The sequence below is a fragment of the Ascochyta rabiei genome, chromosome 21 (genome assembly GCF_004011695.2).
Source record: "Ascochyta rabiei chromosome 21, complete sequence".
Lineage (NCBI taxonomy): Eukaryota > Fungi > Ascomycota > Dothideomycetes > Pleosporales > Didymellaceae > Ascochyta > Ascochyta rabiei.
In genome coordinates, this window is record NC_082425.1 from 260,936 (window position 1) to 285,425 (window position 24,490).

General features: G+C 54.0%; 10 protein-coding genes across 10 annotated transcripts, besides 4 other annotated features; 5 read left to right on the plus strand and 5 right to left on the minus strand.

Annotated features, from left to right (window-relative positions):
- Nucleotides 1-632: 632 nt before the first annotated feature.
- EKO05_0010899 (uncharacterized protein) lies at nucleotides 633-1,962 on the plus strand (the record flags this gene model as incomplete). The annotated part of the gene is made up of 4 exons (XM_038943869.1): nucleotides 633-773; nucleotides 823-1,118; nucleotides 1,165-1,359; nucleotides 1,410-1,962. 4 exons carry the CDS (start codon nucleotides 633-635, stop codon nucleotides 1,960-1,962), a joined length of 1,185 nt encoding a protein of 394 aa, XP_038793158.1.
- A 216-nt stretch (nucleotides 1,963-2,178) lies between these two features.
- On the minus strand, nucleotides 2,179-2,789 carry EKO05_0010900 (uncharacterized protein; the record flags this gene model as incomplete). The annotated part of the gene is made up of 2 exons (XM_038943711.1): nucleotides 2,179-2,483; nucleotides 2,534-2,789. The coding sequence occupies 2 exons, from the start codon at nucleotides 2,787-2,789 to the stop codon at nucleotides 2,179-2,181; spliced, it is 561 nt and encodes a 186-aa protein (XP_038793159.1).
- A 98-nt stretch (nucleotides 2,790-2,887) lies between these two features.
- Nucleotides 2,888-2,920: a tandem repeat.
- Nucleotides 2,921-3,272: 352 nt separating this feature from the next.
- Nucleotides 3,273-3,727, plus strand: EKO05_0010901 (uncharacterized protein; the record flags this gene model as incomplete). Its single annotated transcript, XM_038947345.2, has 2 exons — nucleotides 3,273-3,311; nucleotides 3,416-3,727. The coding sequence occupies 2 exons, from the start codon at nucleotides 3,273-3,275 to the stop codon at nucleotides 3,725-3,727; spliced, it is 351 nt and encodes a 116-aa protein (XP_038793160.2).
- Nucleotides 3,636-3,911: a tandem repeat.
- EKO05_0010902 (uncharacterized protein) lies at nucleotides 3,801-5,871 on the plus strand (the record flags this gene model as incomplete). The annotated part of the gene is made up of 2 exons (XM_038943907.1): nucleotides 3,801-4,801; nucleotides 4,848-5,871. The coding sequence occupies 2 exons, from the start codon at nucleotides 3,801-3,803 to the stop codon at nucleotides 5,869-5,871; spliced, it is 2,025 nt and encodes a 674-aa protein (XP_038793161.1).
- Nucleotides 5,872-6,480: 609 nt separating this feature from the next.
- Nucleotides 6,481-7,326, minus strand: EKO05_0010903 (uncharacterized protein; the record flags this gene model as incomplete). Its single annotated transcript, XM_038947346.1, has 1 exon — nucleotides 6,481-7,326. One exon carries the CDS (start codon nucleotides 7,324-7,326, stop codon nucleotides 6,481-6,483), a length of 846 nt encoding a protein of 281 aa, XP_038793162.1.
- Nucleotides 7,327-8,061: 735 nt separating this feature from the next.
- On the plus strand, nucleotides 8,062-8,955 carry EKO05_0010904 (uncharacterized protein; the record flags this gene model as incomplete). The annotated part of the gene is made up of 1 exon (XM_038947347.2): nucleotides 8,062-8,955. One exon carries the CDS (start codon nucleotides 8,062-8,064, stop codon nucleotides 8,953-8,955), a length of 894 nt encoding a protein of 297 aa, XP_038793163.2.
- A 3,928-nt stretch (nucleotides 8,956-12,883) lies between these two features.
- On the minus strand, nucleotides 12,884-14,128 carry EKO05_0010905 (uncharacterized protein; the record flags this gene model as incomplete). Its single annotated transcript, XM_038947348.1, has 1 exon — nucleotides 12,884-14,128. One exon carries the CDS (start codon nucleotides 14,126-14,128, stop codon nucleotides 12,884-12,886), a length of 1,245 nt encoding a protein of 414 aa, XP_038793165.1.
- A 2,195-nt stretch (nucleotides 14,129-16,323) lies between these two features.
- On the minus strand, nucleotides 16,324-17,444 carry EKO05_0010906 (uncharacterized protein; the record flags this gene model as incomplete). Its single annotated transcript, XM_038943916.1, has 2 exons — nucleotides 16,324-16,970; nucleotides 17,018-17,444. 2 exons carry the CDS (start codon nucleotides 17,442-17,444, stop codon nucleotides 16,324-16,326), a joined length of 1,074 nt encoding a protein of 357 aa, XP_038793169.1.
- Nucleotides 17,445-18,335: 891 nt separating this feature from the next.
- Nucleotides 18,336-19,447, plus strand: EKO05_0010907 (uncharacterized protein; the record flags this gene model as incomplete). The annotated part of the gene is made up of 3 exons (XM_038943815.1): nucleotides 18,336-18,504; nucleotides 18,560-18,898; nucleotides 18,954-19,447. The coding sequence occupies 3 exons, from the start codon at nucleotides 18,336-18,338 to the stop codon at nucleotides 19,445-19,447; spliced, it is 1,002 nt and encodes a 333-aa protein (XP_038793170.1).
- Nucleotides 19,448-21,778: 2,331 nt separating this feature from the next.
- Nucleotides 21,779-23,532, minus strand: EKO05_0010908 (uncharacterized protein; the record flags this gene model as incomplete). Its single annotated transcript, XM_038943793.1, has 4 exons — nucleotides 21,779-22,124; nucleotides 22,179-22,399; nucleotides 22,449-23,069; nucleotides 23,119-23,532. 4 exons carry the CDS (start codon nucleotides 23,530-23,532, stop codon nucleotides 21,779-21,781), a joined length of 1,602 nt encoding a protein of 533 aa, XP_038793171.1.
- A 507-nt stretch (nucleotides 23,533-24,039) lies between these two features.
- Nucleotides 24,040-24,406: a mobile genetic element.
- Nucleotides 24,195-24,266: a tandem repeat.
- Nucleotides 24,407-24,490: the final 84 nt, after the last annotated feature.

The following is a 24,490-nucleotide window of genomic DNA, read 5'->3' on the forward strand; positions in this document are numbered from 1 at the left end:
AGCGTCACCGGAACCTCAGGCCGTGTTGAGGTCCACCTCGTGACCTAACGTTTCGAGGTGGGCTGTCCCATGCCAGCAATGGGCCAATGCCATGCAATCATGACCTGGTAGCCTTACAGGCACACCCCAGTACGTGTGTCGTGTATGCTGCACAAGAATACTGATCAGATCCTTTCGTTGTGAAATGCACGCAGGAACAAGGTGCCAACGTCCTATTTTGCTAGCTGTGAAGCCAATACAAGAAGCTTTCACATCCCACATGATGCGGAGAATAATTCCGGTGCTATTAATCGGTAGTCGCGGCATGTCAAACCTTGTGCGGCTGCTGTGGCAGACGCCAGGACCCGTCCCGCCCCGTTGTCAATGTCAAACCATGCTGTCACTTGGTGTAAACGCATACCTGAAGCAGCAACTTTGCGCGACGATCACGCTGCATTCGGGCGGGGACGTGTTGACGTTCGTTTGCCTTGGGGGTGGAAGGATGCAGGGTGAAGAACTGGGAGGACTGAAATGAGGCGAAAGGGAGGTCGGACGGTGACTTTAGACTACTCGCCTCCTCTCCCACCGCAACGTCCTTGTAGGAAGCTGACATTCTTTGCAATCTGCCCACCGCTTCTGCTGTTGGAGACAGCATGGCACCGACATCGTATCCTATGGCTCTGGCAGCCCTGATCCCACTGCCTTTGGACATCATCTTCACAGTGCTGCGCTTCTGGATCCGGTCGAAAAGGAACGCGTGGGGGCCTGATGACTGGGCCATGCTGGTCAATCTTGTAGGTGACGCGGTCGGCTCAACTCTACATGATACTGATGAATGGGTAGCCGTTTTGGACGGTCAGCACCATCGCCACGATAGCCATGGCATGGAGCGGCATTGGCGCCTACGACGGCTCACTCAGCGAGTACCAATACGCCAACTCGCTGATGTGGTTCTACATCTTCCAGGAGCCATGGTGCTTCGCGCTCATCACGATCAAATGCTCGATTGGCTTTGCGTTGATCCGGATTGCCAACGGCAAGAAGTGGATCGAGTGGGTCATCTACGCGTGCATGGCGTCTTGCCTTGTCGTGATGGGTGGAACTGGCATGTATCTGTTCTTCCAGTGTGCTCCCGTGCAGTAAGTCTTCAACGTTTGTTGTCAAGACAGAGCTAACGTCGAGTAGGAAGAACTGGTTCACCACCATGCCTGGCACGTGCGAGGACCGCAGCATCCAAACGTCCTTGTCGTACGCAGTCGCCGTCGTCTCGATTCTGAGCGACTGGATCTTCGCCATCCTGCCCGTCTTCCTGCTGTGGAACGTGCAGCTCGACTGGCGCGTCAAGTGTTCGGTGATGGGCCTGCTAGGACTGGGTGTGTTGTACGTTGTTTGACCGTGGATGATTGATTTGCTCCCGCTGACCGAGATAGTGCCTCCATCGCGCCCATTGTCCGCCTGAAGTTCCTCATCGGAATGAACGACCAGTCGCGTTTCCTGCAGAACCTCGGCTCGATCCTAGCCTGGGCGTCTGCTGAGATGAATGTTGGCATGCTTGTCGCGAACCTGCCGGCGTGTCGACCCCTTCTGGAACGCATCATTGTGCGCTTCTCGTCGTGGACAGGAAGCGGGAGCCGCTCGATGGGTGGCGCCAAGAAGGCGCATACGCACGGTGCCTCACGCACGGGGGCCAACGGCGCGTCGAAACAGTACCTGGAACTGGACGAGCGACCGGGCAGCACGACGTTGCAGAACTACCTGAAGAACGGACACAAGACGGGCGGCACGGGGGTAGAGACGCGGATCTATGGCGACCTTGACAACGACAGCAGTATCAGTCTTGATCGAGACGACGGCAGCCAGAAGCACATTGTGGAGAAGCAGAGCGTCGACGGGTTCCGCGTCAACGTGCACAAGGACTTCAAGGTGGAGGTCAGTGGAGGCAAGCCGCTGCCGCAGACGCCAGGGCCAGAAGACCTGGTCTAGTTGTGTTAGCGTTGATAGCCAGATTAGCCTGATTGTTGATGGTCAGTGAAGAGCATGTTTCGTTTGTTGTATTTTTGTTGATTCTGACTGCCAGCGATGCAGCTGGCGTGAGGCATCCTAGCTACGGCAGGTTGGCGCAAGAGAGAACAGGAAAAGAAGTAGCAGACGGAGTCGTACTCCCAACGCCGTGCCATGCTACTGTCCAAACTCGATGATTCACAACCATTCGCGCGGCACGGCTCTCTCTGACCAGGTCCTCTCGGCCTCCCAGGCCAGCCAGTCGGAGCGGGTGGTGGGTAGCAGGCCCATGGCGTTGACTTTCCAGATGCCGAGGGCCAGCATGAGCAGGTTGGTGAGGATGTAGACGACCTTGACGCCCAGCAGGCGGCCCGAGGTGCCGGGGGTCTCAAAGGGAGCAAAGGTGCGTTGAATGCCGAGTGCAGCCATGACGGGCGTCTTGAAGAGGGTGAAGACCATGAAGATGGAGAAGATCTGGAGCGAGTTGCCGGTCATGTACATGCCTGGGCGCGGTTAGCGGGGTGCGTGGGGGTGGTTGCGTGCAGGCACCGACCGAAGGCGTTCATGGGCAGCTGCTTGGCGGGGGCGATGGCGACCTCCCAGGCCTTTTTCATCTTGAGCGTGTCCATTTCCTCGGGGGTGGGGGGCACGCGGGTCTTCTTGGACGAGAGGGCGCGCTCCTTGCGCGTCATGGCGGCCGTGTAGCCGGGCGGGTCGGCGAGGGCGGCCGTCTTGGGTCTGGAGGCGGGCGTTGCGTTGAGGTCGACGACCCATTGCGGGGGCGGTGGTGGTGTCGTCGTCGTCGTCATGGCTTTTACCGTGGTTGTGAGGGAGGGCGTGTGGGTGGTAAGAAGCGGGGCGAGATGTGACGTCTGGCGTTGGCGATGCCGCTGTGGTGTTGAGTGCTGTCGGTGGTCGGTGGTCGGTGGTCGGCGGTCGGCGGCCAGGCTTGGCTTGGCTGGATGCGGACATGCGGATGCACGTGCGCTCCCCCGACGGTCTCCGCAAAACCACCACCACCCGCACGCCGCCTTCACCCTGACAACGGCCGAATTCAAGCATCACCCCTTGAAGCCTTGCGCAAACTCCTCCCCGGCCCCAGCCACGAATCCCCCGCGACATCGGCGCCACCGACCCCGACCGCGCCTATCGGAAATCCGCGGTACCGTCCACGGCGCACGCAGGCGCGCCAACGCGGTAGCGAGAGGGGAGCTTGCTTGCTCGTGCTCCCGGGGGCACATGCACAGCGCAAAGCCGCAGCTGGCGCATCTGTGAGAGCAAGGCAGCCCACCATGAGCCAGGGAGGCCAAGATGCGAAGCTGTTCGCGCGGGTACGTCCCTCTCCGTCTCCCGTCTGTTTCCCGTGTCCGCCGCCATGATCATGTTCGTGCCCCCCGCCCATGGCCTGCGCTCACCTTCCCTCCGCACTCCACAGGGCAAAGTCGCGGAGCTGCGCCTCGAGCTCAACAGCGGCGGCAAGAAGGATAAGAACTTTGCCGCCAAGAAGACGGCCCTCAAGAAGATTGTCGCAAACATGACCATGAGCAACAACGACATGGTCGCCCTGTTCCCCGACATTGTCGGCTGCATGCACATCCCGAGCCTCGAGATCAAGAAGATGTACGTCGTCGAGTCTCTCCCAGCACCAATCACACGCACTACATGGACTACATGGACTACATGGACTACATGGACTACATGGACTACATGGACTACATGGACTACATGGACTACATGGACTACATGATTACATGGACTACACGGACATGCACTGCATGCACTACATCCACTATACGTAATACATGCACTACATACACTACATGCACTACATGTACTACATGCACTACATGCACTACATGCACTACATGCACTACATGCACTACATGCACTACATGCACTACATGCACTACATCAACTACATGATCTACATGAACGACTCGCTGACCGCCAGGTGCTTCCTCTATCTCGTCAACTACGCCCGCATCAAACCAGACATCGCCCTCAAGGCCCTGCCCATCATCCAGGAGGACATGCACGACAACAACCCCCTCGTCCGCGCCCTCGCCCTGCGCACAATGTCCTACATCCACGTCCGCGAGTATGTCGAGGCCACCGTCCCCCACCTCAAGACCCTCCTGCGCGACGCCGACCCCTACGTCCGCAAGACAGCCGCCTTCTGTGTCGCCAAGCTCTACGACCACGACCGCCACCTCGTCGAGTCCTCGGACCTCATCGACAAGCTGAACGGCATGCTCCGCGATGAGAACCCCACCGTCGTCTCCAGCGCCCTGGCCGGCCTCATGGACATCTGGGAGCGCAGCGAGAACATCAAACTCACCATCGACTACGCCAGCGCCTCCAAGATCGTCTCCATCCTCGCAGACTGCTCAGAGTGGGGGCAGACGTATATCCTCGAGGCCATGATGAACTACGTGCCCCAGGACACCTCCGAGGCCGCCCTGCTCGCCGAGCGCATCTCCCCGCGCCTGTCCCACTCCAACTCGGCCGTCGTCCTGACCTGCATCCGCGTCATCCTCTACCTGATGAACTACATCGCCGACCAAAAGGTCATCACATCGCTGTGCAACAAGCTCTCGCCGCCGCTCGTCACACTCCTATCAAAGGGCCCGGAAATCCAGTACCTCGCCCTCCGCAACGCCCTCCTGATCCTTCAGCGCCGGCCAGAAGTCCTGCGCAACGACATCCGCGTCTTCTTCTGCAAATACAACGACCCCATCTACGTAAAGGTCACCAAGCTCGAGCTCATCTTCATGTTGGCCACGGAGAGGAACATCAAAGAGGTGCTGACCGAGCTGGCCGAGTAAGCATCATCCAACTCCATCTTGGTATCCATGCTGACTCCACAGATACGCCACCGAAATTGATGTCGACTTTGTGCGCAAGTCGGTCCGCGCCATCGGCAAGCTGGCCATCAAGATCGCACCCGCCGCACAGCTGTGCATCAGCACCCTCCTCTCCCTCGTCAGCACAAAGGTCTCGTACATTGTGCAAGAAGCAACCGTCGTGATCCGCAACATCTTCCGCAAATACCCCAACCAGTACGAGTCCATCATTTCGACACTATGCGAGAATCTCGACTCCCTCGACGAACCGGAGGCGAAAGCGGCCATGATCTGGGTCATTGGGCAGTACGCCGACCGGATAGAGGACTCGGACGTCCTGCTCGAAGACTTCCTCGATTCCTTCCAAGAGGAGACCCACGAAGTGCAGCTGGCACTACTCACCGCCACAGTCAAGCTCTTCATCCAGCGCCCGACAAGAGGGTCCGCATTGGTGCCCAAGGTGCTGAAGTGGGCGACGGAAGAGACAGACAACCCAGATCTGCGAGATCGAGGGTATATGTACTGGCGCCTGCTGTCGTCAGCGCCCGAGGAAGCAAAGAAAGTCGTCATGGGCGAGAAGCCAGCCATCACCGCCGAGGAGTCAGAAAAGCTCGACCCAGGCACGCTGGAGGAGATGTGCTTGAACGTGGGCACCCTGGCAACCGTTTACCTCAAGCCCGTCCACCAGGTATTCCGCGCCGCCCGCCCACGGCGAGTCGTCGACTCGCCCGCGCTGCAACGGCACGAACTGCCCACCGTCAAGGCCGCGCAACTAGCCCGTGAGCGCGCCGCCGCCGACCGCTCACACCTCGACCCCGACCCTAACGGCACCGGCTCTCTCTCTCCTACAAATGGCAACATGTCAGCAGCCGTCAGCGACGCCGATATGTACTTTGCCAGCGTCGGCCGCCAGAGCACCTTTGGCGGCTCACCCATCGCCGAGGACCACGCTACGATGGGCGGCGGCTGGGTCGTGAACCAGAACGCGCCGCAGTCGCTCGTCATGAGCCATGGGGGTGCAGACGGGAATCAGGATCTCCTGCTATAATCATGGTAGTTAACTAGATATACGCCACCAACCTTACCTGGCTTGAACAATAATACGTTTCTCAACTGAGACAACTCCACAGACCTTGCACTCAACCACTGCTTCAATGCATGACGTCACATTATCCGCACGTTGAGCTTACCTCACGTTCTTACCCTACACCCTCTTGCCACCCTTAGGTCGTGATCCAGAATGCGAAGCAGTCGCTGGTTACATGTCCTAAGGGCGCAGATGGAATCAGGATTTCCTTATGTAGCTGCGGTGGTTTGTCAGACGTACATCAACATTGCCTCGCTTGAATAACAATCGTCTTCACACCTCCAAACCAAGACAACAACGCTACCAATCTATCCCCCTTCACTCCAATGCATGACGTCACGCACATCTCTGTATGGTCTTCAAGCTATCCTCGACCACAACACTGCTGAGTCGAATGTCCTCCCCAGAGCAGCTCAGCACGTAAAACACATCCCGTTGCATCTGGGCTCAACTCGCGAGAAACTAACGACAACCGCAACTACGCATTCGAAAGGCACGGCATCCTTGCTACCCAGGGGTTATCGGCACGGAAAGCGCGGTCACACGTACAGCGACGCGCAAAGCTCCCAACTAGCGACAACCCACACCCGGACCGTATCGTCTGTCTTCCTCGTCACAGTCGCTCGATGAGGAGTCGCTCGATGACGAGAGAGAGTAGCTCTCTTCTTCCTCTTCCATTCGTTGCAACCGCCTCTGCTCTTCCTGCCCTTCCATTCGTCGCACCCACTTATCCTCCGCCATTCGTTGCAGCCGCCTCTGCCCTTCCAGTGGTCGTAACCGCCCCTGCTCGTCGTACCGACACCGAGGGAGATCTGCTGCCCTCGCACGATCAAGCTCCTCCGTCACCCGCAAATCCTCTTGGAGCTCTGCGGACAAGCCGGAATAACGCACGTGGGGATCAGGGCGTCGCATGCGCCCCCGAAATTCGCGTTCGTCCTGCTTCCGCTGGACTCGACGGCGCTTGTCCAATCCATTGAGTGGAGCTCCAGCTGCCTTGTCAGAGTGAACAGCAACGCCTCTGTAAGGCCGTCCTGGTCCATCGTTCGGCTCTTGACGCCCGCGTTGCATCTCAGGTAGGACGTAGTTATGTTCCGCCGGCGCACGACGAGGAACCTGGCGGTTGTTGAGAATACCGACGTCGTCTTCAACAGTCGGACGGCGATAATTGGGTAGTAGCCTGTCATTCTCAACTCCAGCGAAGCCTCCTCGAAGGTGAGGCGAGGTCAAGTGTGCATTCTGCATTTCGACCCGGTCATACCTCAACCGCTGATCGGCTTCGGTGTCCGTTTTACCGCGGGCAAGGGCTGCGTTTGCAGCGTATACTGACTCAGCTCCCGCCCACTGTTGATTGTTGGCATGGTCGTGGTTGGGTCTGCCTGCAGCACCTTCTCCGCTATGTAGTTGGTTGAAGCTCATGCTAGATATTCTGGACTGTGTATTGTGTAGTTCTGTGGAGTCGTGTTCGAGTAGTGTGTTGATTTGCCATGAAGCGCAAGGCTCTTTATATAGACCTGACATTCTCAATCGGCAGTTGGATTGATTGTTGGTGAAAATCGAAGTGAATGTCGAAGTGATGCGGCGAGAAATGCTCCCAGCACGGCTCTCGATATTCAAAAAATCTTGATAGGCATTTTTTATGATAAGGTCACAGCCAGGTTTGACATGCGAACGAGTCCAGCATGTGGATGACAGGGGTAGGCGAAATGGGCAGGTCCAGTGACGTCGTGTCGCGTTCGTGCCTCCCTTGAACACAGACCCCGCGGTAGCTGACAAACCTCCGCCATTGGGACCCATCAGTCTTTGTCTCATAAGCGCTCCTCAATAGCAGCCTCATTCTTCTTGCCAAACTTGATCAACCCCTTTCGAGCCCTACTGACCCTCGACATGGCTTCGGCAAACGACTCGACCATCACGCTCACCTCACATTGCTTGTGCAAGGCGAACACGTTCACGGCACAAGTACCAGAATCACAACTTCCTCTTCCAGCATACATCTGCCATTGCACGTCTTGCAGACATGTCACCGGTTCTCTTTACACGACGTTTGTACGTTGGCCGGGGCTGCGAGCGAACGTCGATGTGTCGAAGCTGAAGGTGTACTCCTTCACGCACCGTGTCAATCTACTATTCTGTCCAACTTGCTCGACGCCAATGTTCTGGGAGATGCTTGCAGAGCCCGATCGTCCCCTTGGAGCATTTATCGGTACTCTGGTTAACAGCGAACCGACGCCGATCAAGTTCAACCACCAGATCTTTGTTGGTGACACGATCGATGGTGGCGCAAGCGCATGGCTGCAGTACCCTAACCCCGACAGCTTTGAGTGTAAAAGCTTCAAGTTCGAGACCAAGGACGATTCACTAGGAGGTGCGGTGCCGCAGGACTGGTCATCTGTGGACAAGCTTGCTGGGCATGAGAAAGAGACGGGCGACAAGCTCTCCGTCCGCTGCAAGTGCAATGGTGTCGATCTCATCCTACAGCGGGAGGATTACTCCGGGCTTAAGAAAGAAGAACTCCCCTGGAACGTCGACCCAGAAACACTTAAGCTGTTGACGATCCTCTGTGGGTGCGACTCGTGTCGTCTCCAAGGCGGTACAGATGTGTGGTTCTGGACATACGTCGAGATGAAACATCTCCTGGCCGCCCGACACGATGTGCCTTTCCCAAAGTCTTCCTACGAGCTGAAGTCCTTCATCGACAAGAAAGACCCCCTTATTGGCAGTCTGGCCTACTACGCTTCTTCGACTCGTGTCTTGCGCTTCTTCTGTAGCACCTGCTCAGCCACCGTGTTCTTTGCCAAGGACGAGCGTCCTGAGTTCCTCGACGTCGCTGTAGGGTTGTTGGATGCTCCAGACGGTGCCCGAGCGGAAGGCTTTCTGTCCTGGTCTCTTGGTCTGGTCGAATACAAGGAAGACGCGAAGGGCGGATGGCGAGAGGGATTGTTTGACCGAGTCGAAAAAGAGACCGAGAAATGGAGGGTTGCGAGAGGCAAACCAAGGATTTGGAGACGGATCGCCATGGACCAGAAGCGCGCCGAGAAGCAGTAGTAGTCACTGGGAAGGCTTGGTAGCGCCTCTCGTAATGACACGAATGTGCCGTCGAAGAATCCGGGCGAGCGCGTACGCACAAATCTATGAGTGGGTATCGACAGGTTGCAACGCATGAAGGGCGGGGAACTGAAGCTGGGCGTTCAGTGTAGCAAGTTCTTTGGTCCGAGTACTCCTTCGATAATCCCTACTTGTTGGTGTGCACGTGCTTTCGCGTTCTGCCTCAAGGGGTACGCGTGTTATGAGCTTGGCTCGACGATGATGGATCTTCGCTGTCATCGTTGAGTTGAGGCCGGTCCTACAGCTCAATGCTGATTTTCTCCCGTCGCGCTGCAAACTTATTGCGAGTGCCGTCGTTGTCTCCTGCTGCAATTGCTGCGGCTGGACCTCACCCTGCCATTTTCTCGTGCCATAACGACCCCACGATAGCTGCTTAGCGTTGAGGCACAAGAAATACTATCCTTGAGGGGGTCATTATTCAGTTCTACAGATCTCCCAGTTGCAGTGCCGCAGCATCTCGATTGTGTGGGTGTGCGTGTCGTGGTGCTGAGGGTGGTATGCTGGAAAGCTTCGGCGCTAGTTCACCTCCATCATACCTTCCTCCTTCTCTCTTCCTCCCACACAACCTCACAACATCCAGATCGTGCAACACCGCCGTAATGGTGTTGTTCTCCTTGTTCTCCTTGTTTGCAACGCCATCCCCATGCTTTCTCATATCCCCACCGCCTTATAACGAACAGGGGGCTGGGCTTCTGCTGAGTCCCCCCGCCGACAGTTTCGAACGACTCACGACTCTCGAAGCAAGCGCACATCGATCTCTTCGTACCTGCAGCGCTATCAAGGAGCTATACTGAGTTCGCACTGCGGTTGTAGTGCGTGTGTGCAATAGTACGGGCTGCGGGGGACGGCTGATAGTTTCTTCTTTCCATGGCGTCCGCAACTCAATCGCAAACCACGTACAAGAGCACCATAGTCTTTCCATCTGGCAGACCACCAGCGAAGCAGGAACAGTCTCTTGCCTTGCATCGGTTGATGACTTCATTCTCGTCGGCCGCTGACCGGCATGTGCGTGTGACCTGTTAAACGAGCCTGTGGGGACCCACGGCCGGCTGCATACATCAAACTCACACCGCTACGATTAAGGACCTCACCGAAATTCTCAACGGCTCATGTACCCTCCTCACATCGGTCAATGCCATACGCGTCGAGATCTGGCTACAGCGGTCCCAATCGTTCGCCCTCTCGTGTGCAGAAGGGTTCACCAGAGGTAAGCCACCCCGCAACGTGAGACGAAGGGTGTAACTGACACATGGTGACTTTAGGACGAACCTCTTTAGTCGACGCAACCCTCGTGGTACGTATTCGGTATCTCTTGATCCATGGAGGTGCGTCGAGCTCAGCCAGCCGTACCGTCAACGCTCGCGTTGGCATACGCATCGACAAGGAGACCGACCGTCAGTCTCACGCCGACGATGCACCCAGTCACAGCCGGTGATAGTTGGGTGGAATTTCTCCATCGTGTCCTCGGTCGACAGCACACCTGTAGCCTACGCCGAGCTTGAGGCAGCGACCGATGCTGACATGCTCGGGCCTTGACGCGTGAGGTATTGCGACCTGCTAGCCACCCCAGACTGGTGGAATTGTGCGCGTCTTCGCTTTTCGCCTCGTATGCCGGCTGAGGTGCGAGGTTCAGTCCGATGTTGCCAGAAAAAGAAACCTCGACCTTGCTCCCAGGAAGCATACTGTCATCTGTACCACGACTTGAGCGACCTGGGGTCGGCTCTACCATGTTCGTGCGTCTCGATTTCTCTTCCTTGGGCCGTGTTCCATCACATCTGCGACATCGAACACGATCGCCAACAGTAAGCCACACGTCAACCTGGCTCAATCCTAAGGCCGCAATTCGTTGTGTAATGCGCGACTTCCTCCTCTTTCCTTACCGTTAATAGCATTGGTTCAGTTTCCTTTCCGCTTGTACATCTGCATCTTCTGCAAGTCGATGTAAGTCGACCGTTGTCCCTGCTTCTTTTTTAATCATCTTCCAGCTCCTCCTCAAGTCTTCCTCCTCTCTTCAATTCCCCCTCCGCTCAGTCAAGCTCCTCATCTTTTGCCGTTCTTCCTACGTCCCTACATCCATCTCCCATCTTCTCTGCACCTGCATCTGCTCCCATGTTCAATTCCTCGTCCTCGTAGCCATCATACCCTGCCCTACGGTTTCGCTCATCCTGTCATGCCCTGCACGAAGTCTGCAAATACTCCTCACATCCCTGTCTTGCTTTGAAGTCTCCTGTTCTTGGATCCAACACTTTTGCCGACATGCTTCAGATGGACAATAGCGCACAAGGCGGATACAACACAACGACTGTGTTCGTGCTCGAGACGGCGTGAATGCGTATCATCTACTCTGGCCAACCAGACAAATCTCTTCGGAGCAGGACCTCGTCGTCCCTGTTCTTGCCGAGCCTTAACCTGCTGAGCTTGGACTGGTGCTGGACTCTCGCTCGGACAGAGCGGAATTTGTACGCCCCACTCATGCGAGCTGAGCCGATGGACCTGACAGAGAGGCAGACTTGTGTGTGCGATGTCGTGATGAAGGTTGCTCATGGTTGAGGATGCGGTCGCGTGTCTTTTTGATGCGTGGATAGGTGTTCGCAGTGGGGAGTGTTTATGGCGGGAATACCGCGACCTTGCCAGATATGGGCGCGATGATGCAAGGCGCTGTCACGGTCAGTCAATATGTCGACCGGAGGTTGTGGGACCAGTTTCCTGCAGCCTCCGATGTTGCAAAGAGCTTATCTGCGTGGTGCTTGCTGTAGGTTCCCGCTCCAAGTCGCAAGCAAACAACTGCCCACTATCGCTGACCTGAGCCGACTGGTGGTTGGGACGCGGCGTTGCCGGTTCTCACACAGTCGTAAAACGTCTGAGGGCAGCCTTCAAGGCGCAAGCGTGTGTTGGCGTTGATATTAGGTCTTGGAAGCGCAGGGCTGTCAACTTGCGGAGCTTCTTCTTTTGGCGGCAGGGTGACGGTGATCGCGCTTTCTGCTGTGATAAATGATGATCGCGGCCATGAGCAGCAACAACGAAAGGAAGAATACGCCATCTCGGAACGCTGACGCTGCGCGTAAGTCGGTCTCAAGCTCGCGGAAAGTGGGTATTTGTCCACCTTACCTCCTGTTACCTCTTCGAATTACGCTTGCTCCTCAGATTTTATGCTGGACATCTCACGCTGGCTGGTCATCGTTTTCATTGTACTTGGCGTCTGCGACAATTTGTGCTGTGGTGGTGGTGGGGAAGTGGAGCGAAAAGGAAGCCACTTCCTGATCTCGATCATCAACAACATCGATTCGGAATTTCCAGACCTTTGCAAGCTGCAAAATTCTTTGCATCCCCTGATCGTTATACCAGTATCGTGGGACACATTATGCACAATCAACAGCATTCAGAACGACAATTTCGACCAAGTCAGGTATCATCACGCAGAATGAGTGTACGACAGAAAAAAGATATCATCACAAGCGGTTTTATCGGATTAATAGCTCTATTCAAGGACTTATGTGGACCCTGCCACGAGCTGCGCGGAATTGCGATGATTGCTCATTCGAAAGAGGACAGTGTTCCAAACACCATCAAGCATCAAGACCGACACCAGGCCTGCTTTCATAACTGATGACCTCCATTCTTCTCAGCAGACAAGAACCAACATTCAGACAATCTGGGAATCGCCGCTATGTCAAGCCTTCAAGCAATCACACAAGGCATCTTACTCAACGGGGTACTTGGCCCACCCATCCTCGAGCTGTGGCTATTTCGAATAGGATTTTGAAGTCAGACGCAAACACGGTATCACAGACAGAAGGGCGGAGAGGAGGAAGACTTGGTGGAGAGGCGGCGACAAGAGGATGGGGATATATCCAAATTGCGGATATTCTCACGTGCCTCCAATCTCTCGGAGCGCGGCTGATAGGATAATGTGTCCGATTGTTCTGGTTCGACGGACAAGAGCCCACATAACTCTCGTCGTGTCGTGACCGTCTTCATGAATGGGGTTAAAGTAGACGTTATCGGCCGTCTCCCTGGCATCTGCCAGAGCGATGCCTACGACAAGCAGCAGCTCCTCCTGCACACATACGAAGTCCTGGTGACGACCTCCAAGGAATGCTTGGTTACCGCCCTGCCGCTGTATCTCGCTATAAACAGCATCATCCATTGCCTGCAGGCAGACATCCCGGTACAGTGCACGATGCTGCTCCGTAGGAGGTTGTCCTTGGTCTCGCTCCTCTTCGTGCCGCCGAAGACTTGTGTCAAAGTGCAACACATGGTCTCCATCAGTCTTCTTGACTCGCGTCCACAGGTAGTCAGTGGCTTCCCGGACAGTGGTATCAAAGTTGTACTGCCAGTAAGTGGGGCCCAGCACGAAGCTACCCGGGACGGACCAGAAGTCCTCGGACCGCTCATCACCCGCAGCTAGAGGCTCACCCTGGCTGGAGCCAGAAGAGATCACCAGTACAGTATGGTGCTTCGTCGGTGCTGCGAAGGGCCCGAGATCGTTTTCTCGTCGGAATAAGATGTGCTGAACTGACCGGGGCTCAAGCCTCATCTCACGGAACCTCAAGGACAGACCTGTGAATTGTCGGTTACCGAGAGCAACGAGCTGCAATCTCAGAGACAAACCTTGAGTCCCATAGGCGAGCGCCTGGCATGTGAATGCAATAGAGTCCACACAGTTCTCGACACAGCACGCCTGAAGCTGCACCTGTTCTGGCAGGTCGACTGAGTTTGGTGTCTGTTCAGCTGCTGGCACAGCAAAGTCGTACAGGTGTAGTATACTCCCCGGCAAGTCGTCAATAAGACTCGAGAAGATCATCTTCCCAGCAGACACATCTTGGTAGGACTCGATAGAGCCGAAGAACGTCACCGTCGCAAAGGCTGCGGCCAGCCGGTATTGCAGACTTGCCAGGCGTAAGATCATTCTTCTCATACGACGCTCCTGGCAGATATCTGTGTGCGTACGCCAGCACCATCCACAAAAGCATACCCAGTGGGTGAGGGTAGAGTCGATGTCGCCGTCTGGAACGTCGCGACAGCTCGAATATACAGTCGATCGAGGGGCGGAGCGAGGGCCTGTCTTGACGCCGCACGAAGACCAAGGACGGTATGTGTCGAGGAAATGCATGACGAAATGACTTCGAAATGGGTGTGGTGTTGTGAGGGGAGGCAATGGGCAGACTAAAACAGACGACTCCACGAAAGCACGCGAAAGCCGCACTCACTTCAAATTCGATACACCACCAATTACGTGGATTTCAAGCCCTGCTGGAGGTTCTTAGCTCAAGAACGTCTTGTGACCCCTGCCGAACAGGCTCCTGGTCGGAATTTGCTAGGGTGAAGGCAAGGCAGCCAAAGAGAGATCAGAAAGAGGGGCTCAGGTGTCTTGAACGGCCGTACCGCTGTCACCTGTGTGTTGCCATGAAGACGAGAGTCAAAATAGTGAGTCAAAACGTCCTCCTTGAGGTTCTCCGGGTCTTTACATGGTAGATCTTGACGTATCTTCATGAAAAACATAGACTGACTTATGGTACAAGAAGCAGAGATTACCTCTGTGCGGTGGCAGGAACTCTTTTTGCCTCGGTCTTCACTATACGCACGGGGTACTTGGTTCGAATTCGCAGGAGGCCAGTCTTTTTGCATATTTCGGCTCGCCATTGTGCGATAAGAACACAACCTCTGCGGCGTTCGATACATTTAAAAAAAAACTCGGCGTCAGCGATGCCCTCCACGTGAGGATAATCGGTTTATTTGGCTGTAACGTTGATGACGTTGCAGCGGTTCTACGAGGATGTCACGGTAGAACTGGCAGTTTTCTACCTTGCAAGTTGATTACCGGAGACCCTCAACTGTAATTTGTCGAGGGTTTCTGGATGATGAGCAGCACGGCACCAGGTTCAATCTGTTGAGCAAGCGTCAACGGTGGTATTACAAAACGTCTACAAGAAAGCGCTACAAGAAAGCGCTACAAGAAAGCGCTCAACTAAAGAGATGCGCATGCAAAGTCTAGACTGCCAAAACTTGACCGTGGCCCTGACTCCGACGTTGATAGCTCTGCATGCATGCTTGGTGACCAGCACCATCAGCGTCCTTCACAACATCTGCAAGCTGCATCAAGAACCAGTCTGAGTCGCCGAAGTAGATCCACTCAAGGCGCACCCGCAGCACATCCATCTCCCGCTTCAGAGCGGCAAGAATACCATCTTCCACTCTCTGGTACTCTTCTGCGCCCATGCTCAGGATGGTGTTGATCCCTCCGACAGTGCCCAGTTCCTTGACCATGACATTGTTCGTGGTGCAGATTATCGCGTCCGAGCAGTTTTGCTCTCACGCGTGTCCTTGAAAGGCTGCATAGTCTTCGAAGTAACGCCCGAAGTCGTTTTCTCGCACGCGGTCTTTATCTAGACGGCGGATCTTCGTTGCGCAGTACGTCTTGTGATTGTCGATGCCGTCGTAGAAGGAGTATTGCGCGTAGGCTGCGTCTGCCACGATTGCTTCTTCGTCGTTGTTGGGAACGAACTCGATGACAGTATGCGGGTAATCGGTCACGATTAGCTGCTCGTTGCTGCCGTTGCCGCATCGCCACATTTCTACTTTGTGAGTGGGCTTTGGGTCTTTGAACGTGACTTCATTGATGTCAAATTTCAAGCTTACAGGGGCTATCGAAAGCAAAAAGCGGTGGAAGAGGCATTATATGATTACCCTCGACGAAGAAAGCCAGCTAGGCAGTGTTGAAGTCAATGGCGGAAACGCACTGATTCACACTCAACGCGGTCTTCTTCCTGCTCTTGCTCACTCGGAGACCGAAGAAAGGTACTTCTTCGCGAGGCTTGCAACATACCTGGGTGACCAAGCAGATTTTGCCTTCGTCGGTCAAGTAGTCGTCGACGAGCACTTCCCAGTGCATGGCCTCCAACTGCACCAAAACGACGCCATTGTACAGGCTGGCTAGGCGGTACATATTCCGGCTGATATCCTGATATGAGCTCATGGTGTCGGTTTGGAGCTGTTTGCTGGTGTTGTGCCTGCTTCTCTTGCTGGGCGGTCTCGTGGTGAACAATTGGGAAGCTCTTGGCGCGAGCCCGAAAGTGGACTTGGCGCCAAAAAGCGACCGATTTGGCTCTGACTTCGCTCCACAGAAGTTTGGCAACGCATTTTGAAGAGACAGTTTCTAGAGACTCTTGGTTCTTCGATTGAGAGAATCACGTCGGACAAAGCAAATCCGGGTTTGGAGATGAAGAAGAAATTGCCATTTCTGCAGGCAAACTTTGGAAAGAACCAGAACGCTGTCTTGAAGGCCCAGGACCGAGACAACATGCACATCTACGAATCTATATTCTGATCGGACATGCGATTGAGGGCCGTCATAATGGCCACGTCGCCGTCGCCTTGTGAACGATACAACGCGTCTTCGTAGAAATCAATCCAGAGCGCCGACCGCGTACCGTGCCATATTCGGTCCATGTCATCGCGAAACTCTCGAAGCTTCCTATCCACACCATCCAGAGCTAGATCTTCAGTAATTCGCCAGACCGTCTCGCTCGCCTCCCTTAATACGCTAGGTCCTCCAGCCTCCGCGACAACTCGGTGAACCACGTTGTTGATGGTACGCATAGCTATCTGGCTTTGCACACGATAATACCACTCTTTAGAACCCGGAGTGCTAGTTCCCATACGTCTCTGCATTGCTGCATACCTTGTGCCGAATCCGTATGACCACGGCCCGTGCTGCTGGCGCATATCGGCGTACTTCTGGAGGTACTCGTCACATCGTTGTGGACCTTGCGGCCGGCCATACTGAGGCGCGGTAGGATCAAGGTAGGAATCGCCGAGCCAGGAGGAGACCTTGAGCATTGTGTGGCGCTCAGCCACGGATTTGACCTCGGGCTCTTCAGCATTGTGTGCAATGACGATGACGCTGGAGTTCGACTTGACGTGTAGGATGTCTACTTCCTCGACTTCAAAGGATCCTGGAAACAGTCAGCATTTATTGGCAGAGCAAGAGAGATCTGATCACCTTCTGCGAAGAAGGCAAGCACGCCAGCGAGGATCTCCAGAACATGGACGCAGCTGTTGAAGCAGTACCCAACTTCCTCCAACCGCCGCGGTACCATATCTGGGAAGATGTTTTGCTCTTTGAGGGGCTTATCGAACTCGCGCTGGAAAAGCACCAAGGTCCCTGTTGACGAGCGCGCTGCCGCGTACGTACGAAAGATGTGTAGCCACCTTGCTTCCAACAGGAAGATCCTGTTCAGCAAACGATCCACCCGAGCAAGCTCTTGCAGCTTGAAGGAGGCGGCTTCGTCGCGGTGCTTGTGAGAGCAGAATCGTGCACTGCCCCAGGACAGGTCCGCGACGAGCGAGGCGGGGCGGTCACAAAGGCGCTCGGCGCAGATCTGTTGATCAGTGTTAGGGAGAGGTAAGTCGGCTTGGTAATTGCTCATGAGGGATAGAGAAATTTGGTGAGAGTTGTGGCAGGAAGGTGCTCACGGTGGGGAGCTTTGGTGGTGCAGCTTTGGGAAGCTCTCTCCAAGCGCACAGACACCTTGATATCAGCTATGCTGCCCGCCCTCACCCAGCACCAAAGGTGGGTCTTAAGCGCTTAGATTGTCTGATTTCGTATATAGAAGCTCCGGACAACCTTGTCTACGCCATGTTTCGTGTAGAAAGAGTAAGTTCGCAATGTGACAAGGTAAGGATGCGTTTCATTTCTTTCAACGGAGCTCCCACCCGAGACTCACAAGTCTCTGCGCTGTTCTTCAGTATCCATCTTGTCTTCCTGCACTCCTCCCAACCCCCAGATCTTAGCATGCATTGCAGCACGCCATGGATCGCGGAAATGCTCAAGCTTCGTTACACTGCGCTACGTGGAGCTCAGTACTGAGTTAAAGACTACATCGGCACTGCATCGATGAGATTGTGAGCTGGACTAAACTCACGTACCTCCGTCCATCTAGCTCTCCTCTTCTTCGACATTCTCTCGCCTACTGGAACGACGCAGTCTGTGTCGTTCGCATGCAAATTAGCTTGTCTCAGTATCAGAGGTCACCTAAGGCTTCTCGAACAAACCAGAAGGCATGGACAACGACAGCAAGCAGCCACCGAGCAGACTGGTACAAGATGTGGAGATTCCGATAGAGCTTCTGAAGACAGTAAGGTAGAACACTGCAGGGGTGCGTCGACTTTCAATGGGCCAGTCGATGAGCGGGATTAGTGTGGGGCATTTGCCTTGCTCAGTCTCTTGAGCTGCAATTCACATTAGCAGAACTTTTCCAAGCTCTTTCACACTACATCGTCCTTTTCTCTTCTCACGCAACCACGTTCCCTCGCTCACCATGCCAGCTCCAAGATACTACCTGCAGAAGGCGATGGCGACGCTCCTGGACTGTGTTTGGGACCCAACGGCCCAGCTCGCGAGCATGTACATCTTCGAAGACATGAACCCTTTCCCTCCGAAAGACACCCCTCCTCAAGACCTTATTGGTCACGTATGGAAGAAACCTGGTACGTCCTCTTCATCAGTCTTCTATTAGCTCCATGAAGCTGATCGAAGCCATAGTCGAAGACCTGCTCGACGCGAAGGACATTTCTCTGCGCGTGCGGGACAAAGCACGTGGCCACGACTTCATCTCGACATCTGCCTCCTTGACAGGGATCTTGCACCCCCCGAAGTGCGACTGGAGATGTCAAGTCCGCCACAGCGCCAGAGTGCCCACTCCCTCTGGCTTCGTGGAGTACGAGGTCCAGTGGCAGTTCAACCCGGACCGCTACTGGGGCGGCAGGCACAGGATGCCTGACCACCTACCGGAAGTCTTGCGCCGTGCGCTGCTGATGCAGAACCTGTGCGAGTGGGCAGCCATCGTGCTGAAGTATTCGGTAGAAGCAATCGTCAAGAAGAGTAAGTCGATCCTCCAGAGCTTACTCGTCCGAGAGTGAACTAACCCCAAAGCTAGTCGATCCCAACTCAGAGGTCCTCTGGATGGCAGTCATCCCTCGGCGCCGCTTCCAGTTCTTTTTCGGCGCCAGCCGTACCTGCTCAACCGTTCATTCTGTCTTGCTCATCCGCTCCCGGCTCGCTGGCAACCTTGTCCTCGACCCTACCGGCGAGCAGTACGGTATCCCGCGCGAACACCGCCTCCTCCCCTGGCGCGTCTACAAGAAGCGCTACGTTGTGAGCCCCGGCCAGTGGTGTGGCGAAGGTGTCTGGTCGACGGGGACGGAGGCGTTCATACACGGCCTTGAGGGCGGTGAGGACTGGCCGTTCTGGGAGTCAGTGAGGGACATCACAGATGCGAATGTGGCTGCTTGGCTGCCGAGCGGTGATCTGAGGGTGGTGATGAACGATGAGGGTCACTGGAAAAAGAAGGCCGAGCTGCTGGAGAGGTTGGTGGCGGAGGAGCTGTACTGGTTTCTCAAAAAGCCCATTGTGGACGTCTCTTGCGCTTGATTCTTGTATACGTATTGTAGTAATCGCATATCTTCTGAGGCCACCATGTCTCTGCCATCTTGAACTGTAGCCCTTTGTGACATGGGCGTTGGGTCTTGTGCCGTAAAAATTGACAGATTCTCAACAAAAGAGCCGTCGAACCATTTCCAGCCATAGCTACCAGCAAGCAGAGAGGCAGTGTTTGTTGTTGCAGTCCTTCCGTAAAATACATACTGCCCACTACACGAATGGAAGCGGAGTATCCGGTGGACGCGTCACTCGCATTGCACGACATGCATTTTTGATCATTTGAATTCAAATGAGACTTTCCAGAGCGTCATCAAAAAATGTGGTCTCGTTCTATATTTCCATTGATTGAGAAGAATGAAGAGCCGTCAAAGCACCAGCCAGTGATGTGGTCCAACAACACCACAACCTTCCAAACCACTCACAAAGTCCGACATAAGGCAGACACCTCCCCTTCATCAACACAAGAACGCAAAAAGATAAATAACCCCCGAGATCGTGGTCGAACCTTCAACCGGGTGCCTATCGGTCTCACCTCTGGCTAGGTGGCTCCGCAAGCAACATTGTAACCTATCATTTTATCAGCACACTCCGTGTCCACTCAAATCAAGGAAACAGACTGCAGAATTCGGAGCAACGCAGCAAAACTAGACTATGAAATTTCTCCTACACTGGATCAACAGTTCTTCTCCCTAACTGCACCAAAATAAGTTCGTGCAGATTGCGGTATATATAATGAAGGCGGAGGGATTTTGATGGGCTTTTGGGGCAGCGAATGGGGCAGGGTGAGATGAGGTGACGACGTGGCGGTGGATTTTGGGCGTTGGGAGGAGAGGGGACGGGGGTCGGATGGGCTGGATGGCAGGGTTCTGGTATGTGTGCTGTAATTCGCTGGTAAGCTGCTTTTGGTATATTTTTCTGTAACTATGGTGGATTGTTGGATGATCAAAAGGTGTGCAGAGCCCTCACATGGTCGTGGTACGGCAAGTTTGTAGTAGACATCTGTTGTATTGAATTCGTGGAGCTTCCGGTCCAGGACATAAGTTGATGCAGCAACAATAACGCTAGTTGGACGTAATATATCTCCGCAGGCATACTTTTCTTCAATGCTTCCAGTCCTGGGGACTTTAGCTACTTACTGTCTTGGAGCAAACTATTCCTATAGACTGGACAGATAGTGCTCGCTCAAGAGGCCGCAACGTACCACTACATACAAGAATGCTACTTAGAGTCTCCTGACCAGTTTTAGTAGCATTGATTACAGCGTAGCCTACTCCACACTTGTACCTGAGCCTGTGGGGATTTGCTGCTCACCCCGGACTTCTGAGACCCGCTTGCAACCTTGTTTAAAATTTCGAAAGTCAAACAAACTACTTGCCACCCACAAAGACAAGAAGTCAGAACGCACAGCCGATGTCAATACCTGTACTACGGAACGGTCGTAGCTTCTGGCCTTCTAAGAAGTCCTCACCGTCTTCCTTTCGTGTTTTGGAGCCGCCACCACCGCCTTGCCCCTCCAGCTACACGAGCTCAAGACCGCACACCATAGGATCGAGACTTTCAAGTACGCATGCAACTGCGCCGCAACTCGGAACTTCATTTCGGTTCCTCCCCACGGAGTCCAGCAAAAGCCCCCCGAGAAAGGCCTCTGCAACCGCTTCTGGCTCCTTCTTGGCAAAAAGCGCCTTGGGAGAAGCTGTGAGCTGAGTATCATCCAGCTTGTGGCACGACAAGTCCGCCATGCTGACCACTACTACAGAGCGTGATCTCGGTATAGCTCGCTGGGCTTGCTTCCTTGCTCTCACGCATGCGCTTTACACCGAACTCAGACAGACTAGGCCGATCACCCACAATCGATCCGACACGATGGCGCCCATTCACTCCGTTTCCAACCCCACCGCTGCCGATGGCGAGGAGATTGTCTCTTGACAGTATGGTGGAGCGAATTAAAGCGTACGATTACGTTCTGGTCTAGAGTAGAGAAGGTGTTGAAAAGTTCTACGTGGAAGAGAGATAGTTTCGAGTCACTACTGAGCAGGAAAAGGAGACGGCGGCGAGTCATCGTCGAGTTCCTTAGGCATGGATCATCCTAGCAGGCTTGGCTTTCAGAGGTTAAGGAGTTGCTAAAGGAGCTGACTTGAGAGTCCTTCAAAGGGGCTCTGAATGGAGGGTTGAAGGACAAAGGCATGCAACAGGCTCTGTCGGATTTTGGTGGTGTTGCAAACATGGGAGCGAACAATTGAATCAGGAGCGATGACAAGAATGGATCATGATGTATGACAGCTTTGAGTTTGCTGTACAGGTAGTCTATGCTAAAAGCGGCTCTTAAGGGGCAGTCGGTGCCCATTTGCTCTTCTCTCTAATCTTGGCTCCATAGATGTAGAATAGTATAGGGACCGGCAGGAAGGCAACGCAAAGAAATCCTAATAGGCTGCTTGCCCATGGCACACCAAGGCTGTGGTACATTGTATGTGTAAACAGAGGAAAGAAGGCGCCAGCAAACGACCGAACGAAGGTGTTCACTGCAATCGCGCTGTTCGAGTAGAAGCCATAGCAATCAATGAGATAGCTGAGACCTTGCCAGAAAGGTACCATACATCCAAGACCGATGAGCGCGATAGAAAGCACTTGCGGGACCCAGTTGATATTTGGGTCGCTTGTCCATGCGAACCTGAGTATTGTTAGCGACACCGACTCCTTCTAATCTGTGCATCTGATGGCTTACCAGAATAGTCCAATTGGAAGAGCAATGGCACCCACGATCATCGGTGGGAGGCGTTCCTCAGGTATGCTCTTGCCGTGCTTCTTGAAAGAGCGTGTGAAGTTGGTGGCCGTGCTGTATGCAATGAGACCAGCACCCATAATAACACCGACAATGAAGGCGCCGAAAGGGAGTTGCGAGATGCCGAGTGACCAGCCACGCTCTTCGTGGAAAGAAACAGGAAACTGTACCGATGTCAATATTGTGATTGTCGTTAGTTTTGAGCATACTCACAGCTTCTAATAACAGATAGAGAATGCCGTACAGAAAACTCATGTAGGCAGTCACAAGCGCTAAAATCGGCTCTTGTATGATCATGACAAACGGTCTAAGAAGGTAGACGTGGATTACGGTGCTGAGAGTCAGTTTTTGCTCATCGGCCTTGGATTGATAGTGTGTGTTTCCAGTATCCTTGCGTAGTTTGGCAGCCCGTAGTTGCAGGATCCGAGCAGCAGAGGTCTCGGGTATGACAAAGTACCCAATCGTGCCGAAGACACCAGCCATAATCAAAGTAATCCAAGACGTCCACCTCCATCCTAGACGTGACTCTGTGATGAAGCCTCCAACAATGGGTCCAGCGACAGGACCTGCAAAGCCACCAGTCGCAAAGACGCAGATGGCGTAGGCTCGTGGTATTGGGTCCCATAGATCGGCAAGCGCTCCTCCAACAACCGCAAGAGGTGCGGAGGCAAAGAAACCGCCAAGGAAGCGACCGACACAAATAGTCGTAACGTTTTGGGCGAGTGCCACTGGAATTTGAAAGATGGCGAACAGTGCAAACCCAAAAAACAGGGGAGGTTTGCGACCAAGAACTTCCGACATGGGGCCAAACGCGATAGGTCCAAAGACGAAGCCCTTTGAAATTGTAAGCATCATGTTCTACGACACGTCTTCCAACACATACCAGGACAAAGAGAGCAACTCCCAAGGTAGCCGTGACAAGAGTGACATCGAACTTCTGCACGATGACCCCGATATTAACACTGAAAACGGAGCTGGCAAACGTGACCGTAAACACCATCAGCCCCATCGAAATTGTGATAGCCCATCTACGCTTCGGCGTCCAGTTCTTCGGGTTTCCGGGATCGTTGAGGCCGTCGAACTCCACTAGAAATCTATGCACTGCCGGTTCGCCAGTAGCGTCTGTCGTAATACCCTTCTCCACGTCCAGCATTGCCGCATTCAATGAATCCGTGTTGCCGTCTTCACTCTTCCGTGGAATTTTGTTGTTGCTCGCCATTGTCGTCTTCGAGCGATCAGAAGGCGTGCGCACCAGCGATGCGCTCGTCACCGGCTGGCCTGTTGGTGTCGCGGGCATAACTGAGAAGTGGGCGTAAAATTTGATCTGCTCATCAGTAAGTATCGGCAGTGGCGTTCTAGGGGTTTTATAGCAACAGCGTCGGGACGCTGTGCGTAGTGCATGTTGTTATTCCCAGAGCGTCGCTCTGCCGCAGCCGCCCTTACGGAAATACGCCGCCAAAACACAGGCCATTGCCGTGGGGTTGAGACGAGGAGCTAACATGTGCCTGAGGCAGCCGTCGAGGTGGTCGTTTTGCGTAGCGAATCACAACTGTGCCTGATGATTCGTAACGGGAGGTCGGTATGCTGATATTGGGGACGCGCTTGCCAGTCTTGGGCGACGATGCAACCTTTCCTACGGAATGCATCCATTAATCATCATAGCTTTTAGAGAAAACTCATCTGAAAAAGTGCGAGATATCGCTTTTCCACCCTTCTTAACGTCTCATCTTGGTGTGGTGTATCCATTCATGTTCGTGTTCGCCCTTTCGGCCTCAAACCGCGACGAGCCTGACGAAACGCCAGGACACGCCTGAGCTGACCAACGCTAAAAGCTCAACCTTGCCTTCGCAGCTCCACCTGACTAACGCTAGGGGTTATCTTCTAAATAGGTATCTTCTAAATCTATTTAGAAGATAATATAAACATGTTAGGAGTTAGGATTATATTTACTATAAAATTTTAAATTTAAGGTTAGAGTTAGTTTAAGGTTAGAGTTAGTTTAAGGTTAGAGTTAGCTTAAGGTTAGGGTTATCTAGAATTTATTATATTTTATTATTATAGAGTGCAGTAGCTGCAAAGATTTAAATTTTAGTGTTCTTGTGTATTACTTAGACTAAGTTAGTATGTTAGTGGTTAGGTCAGCTTTAGCGTTGATCAGCTCAAGTGTATCCTCATGAAACGCACCTTGAATCGTAGTTGGTCTGAGAGCTACATGGCGTGTCTCGCATCTGAACATCTCCAAGAAAGGACATGCA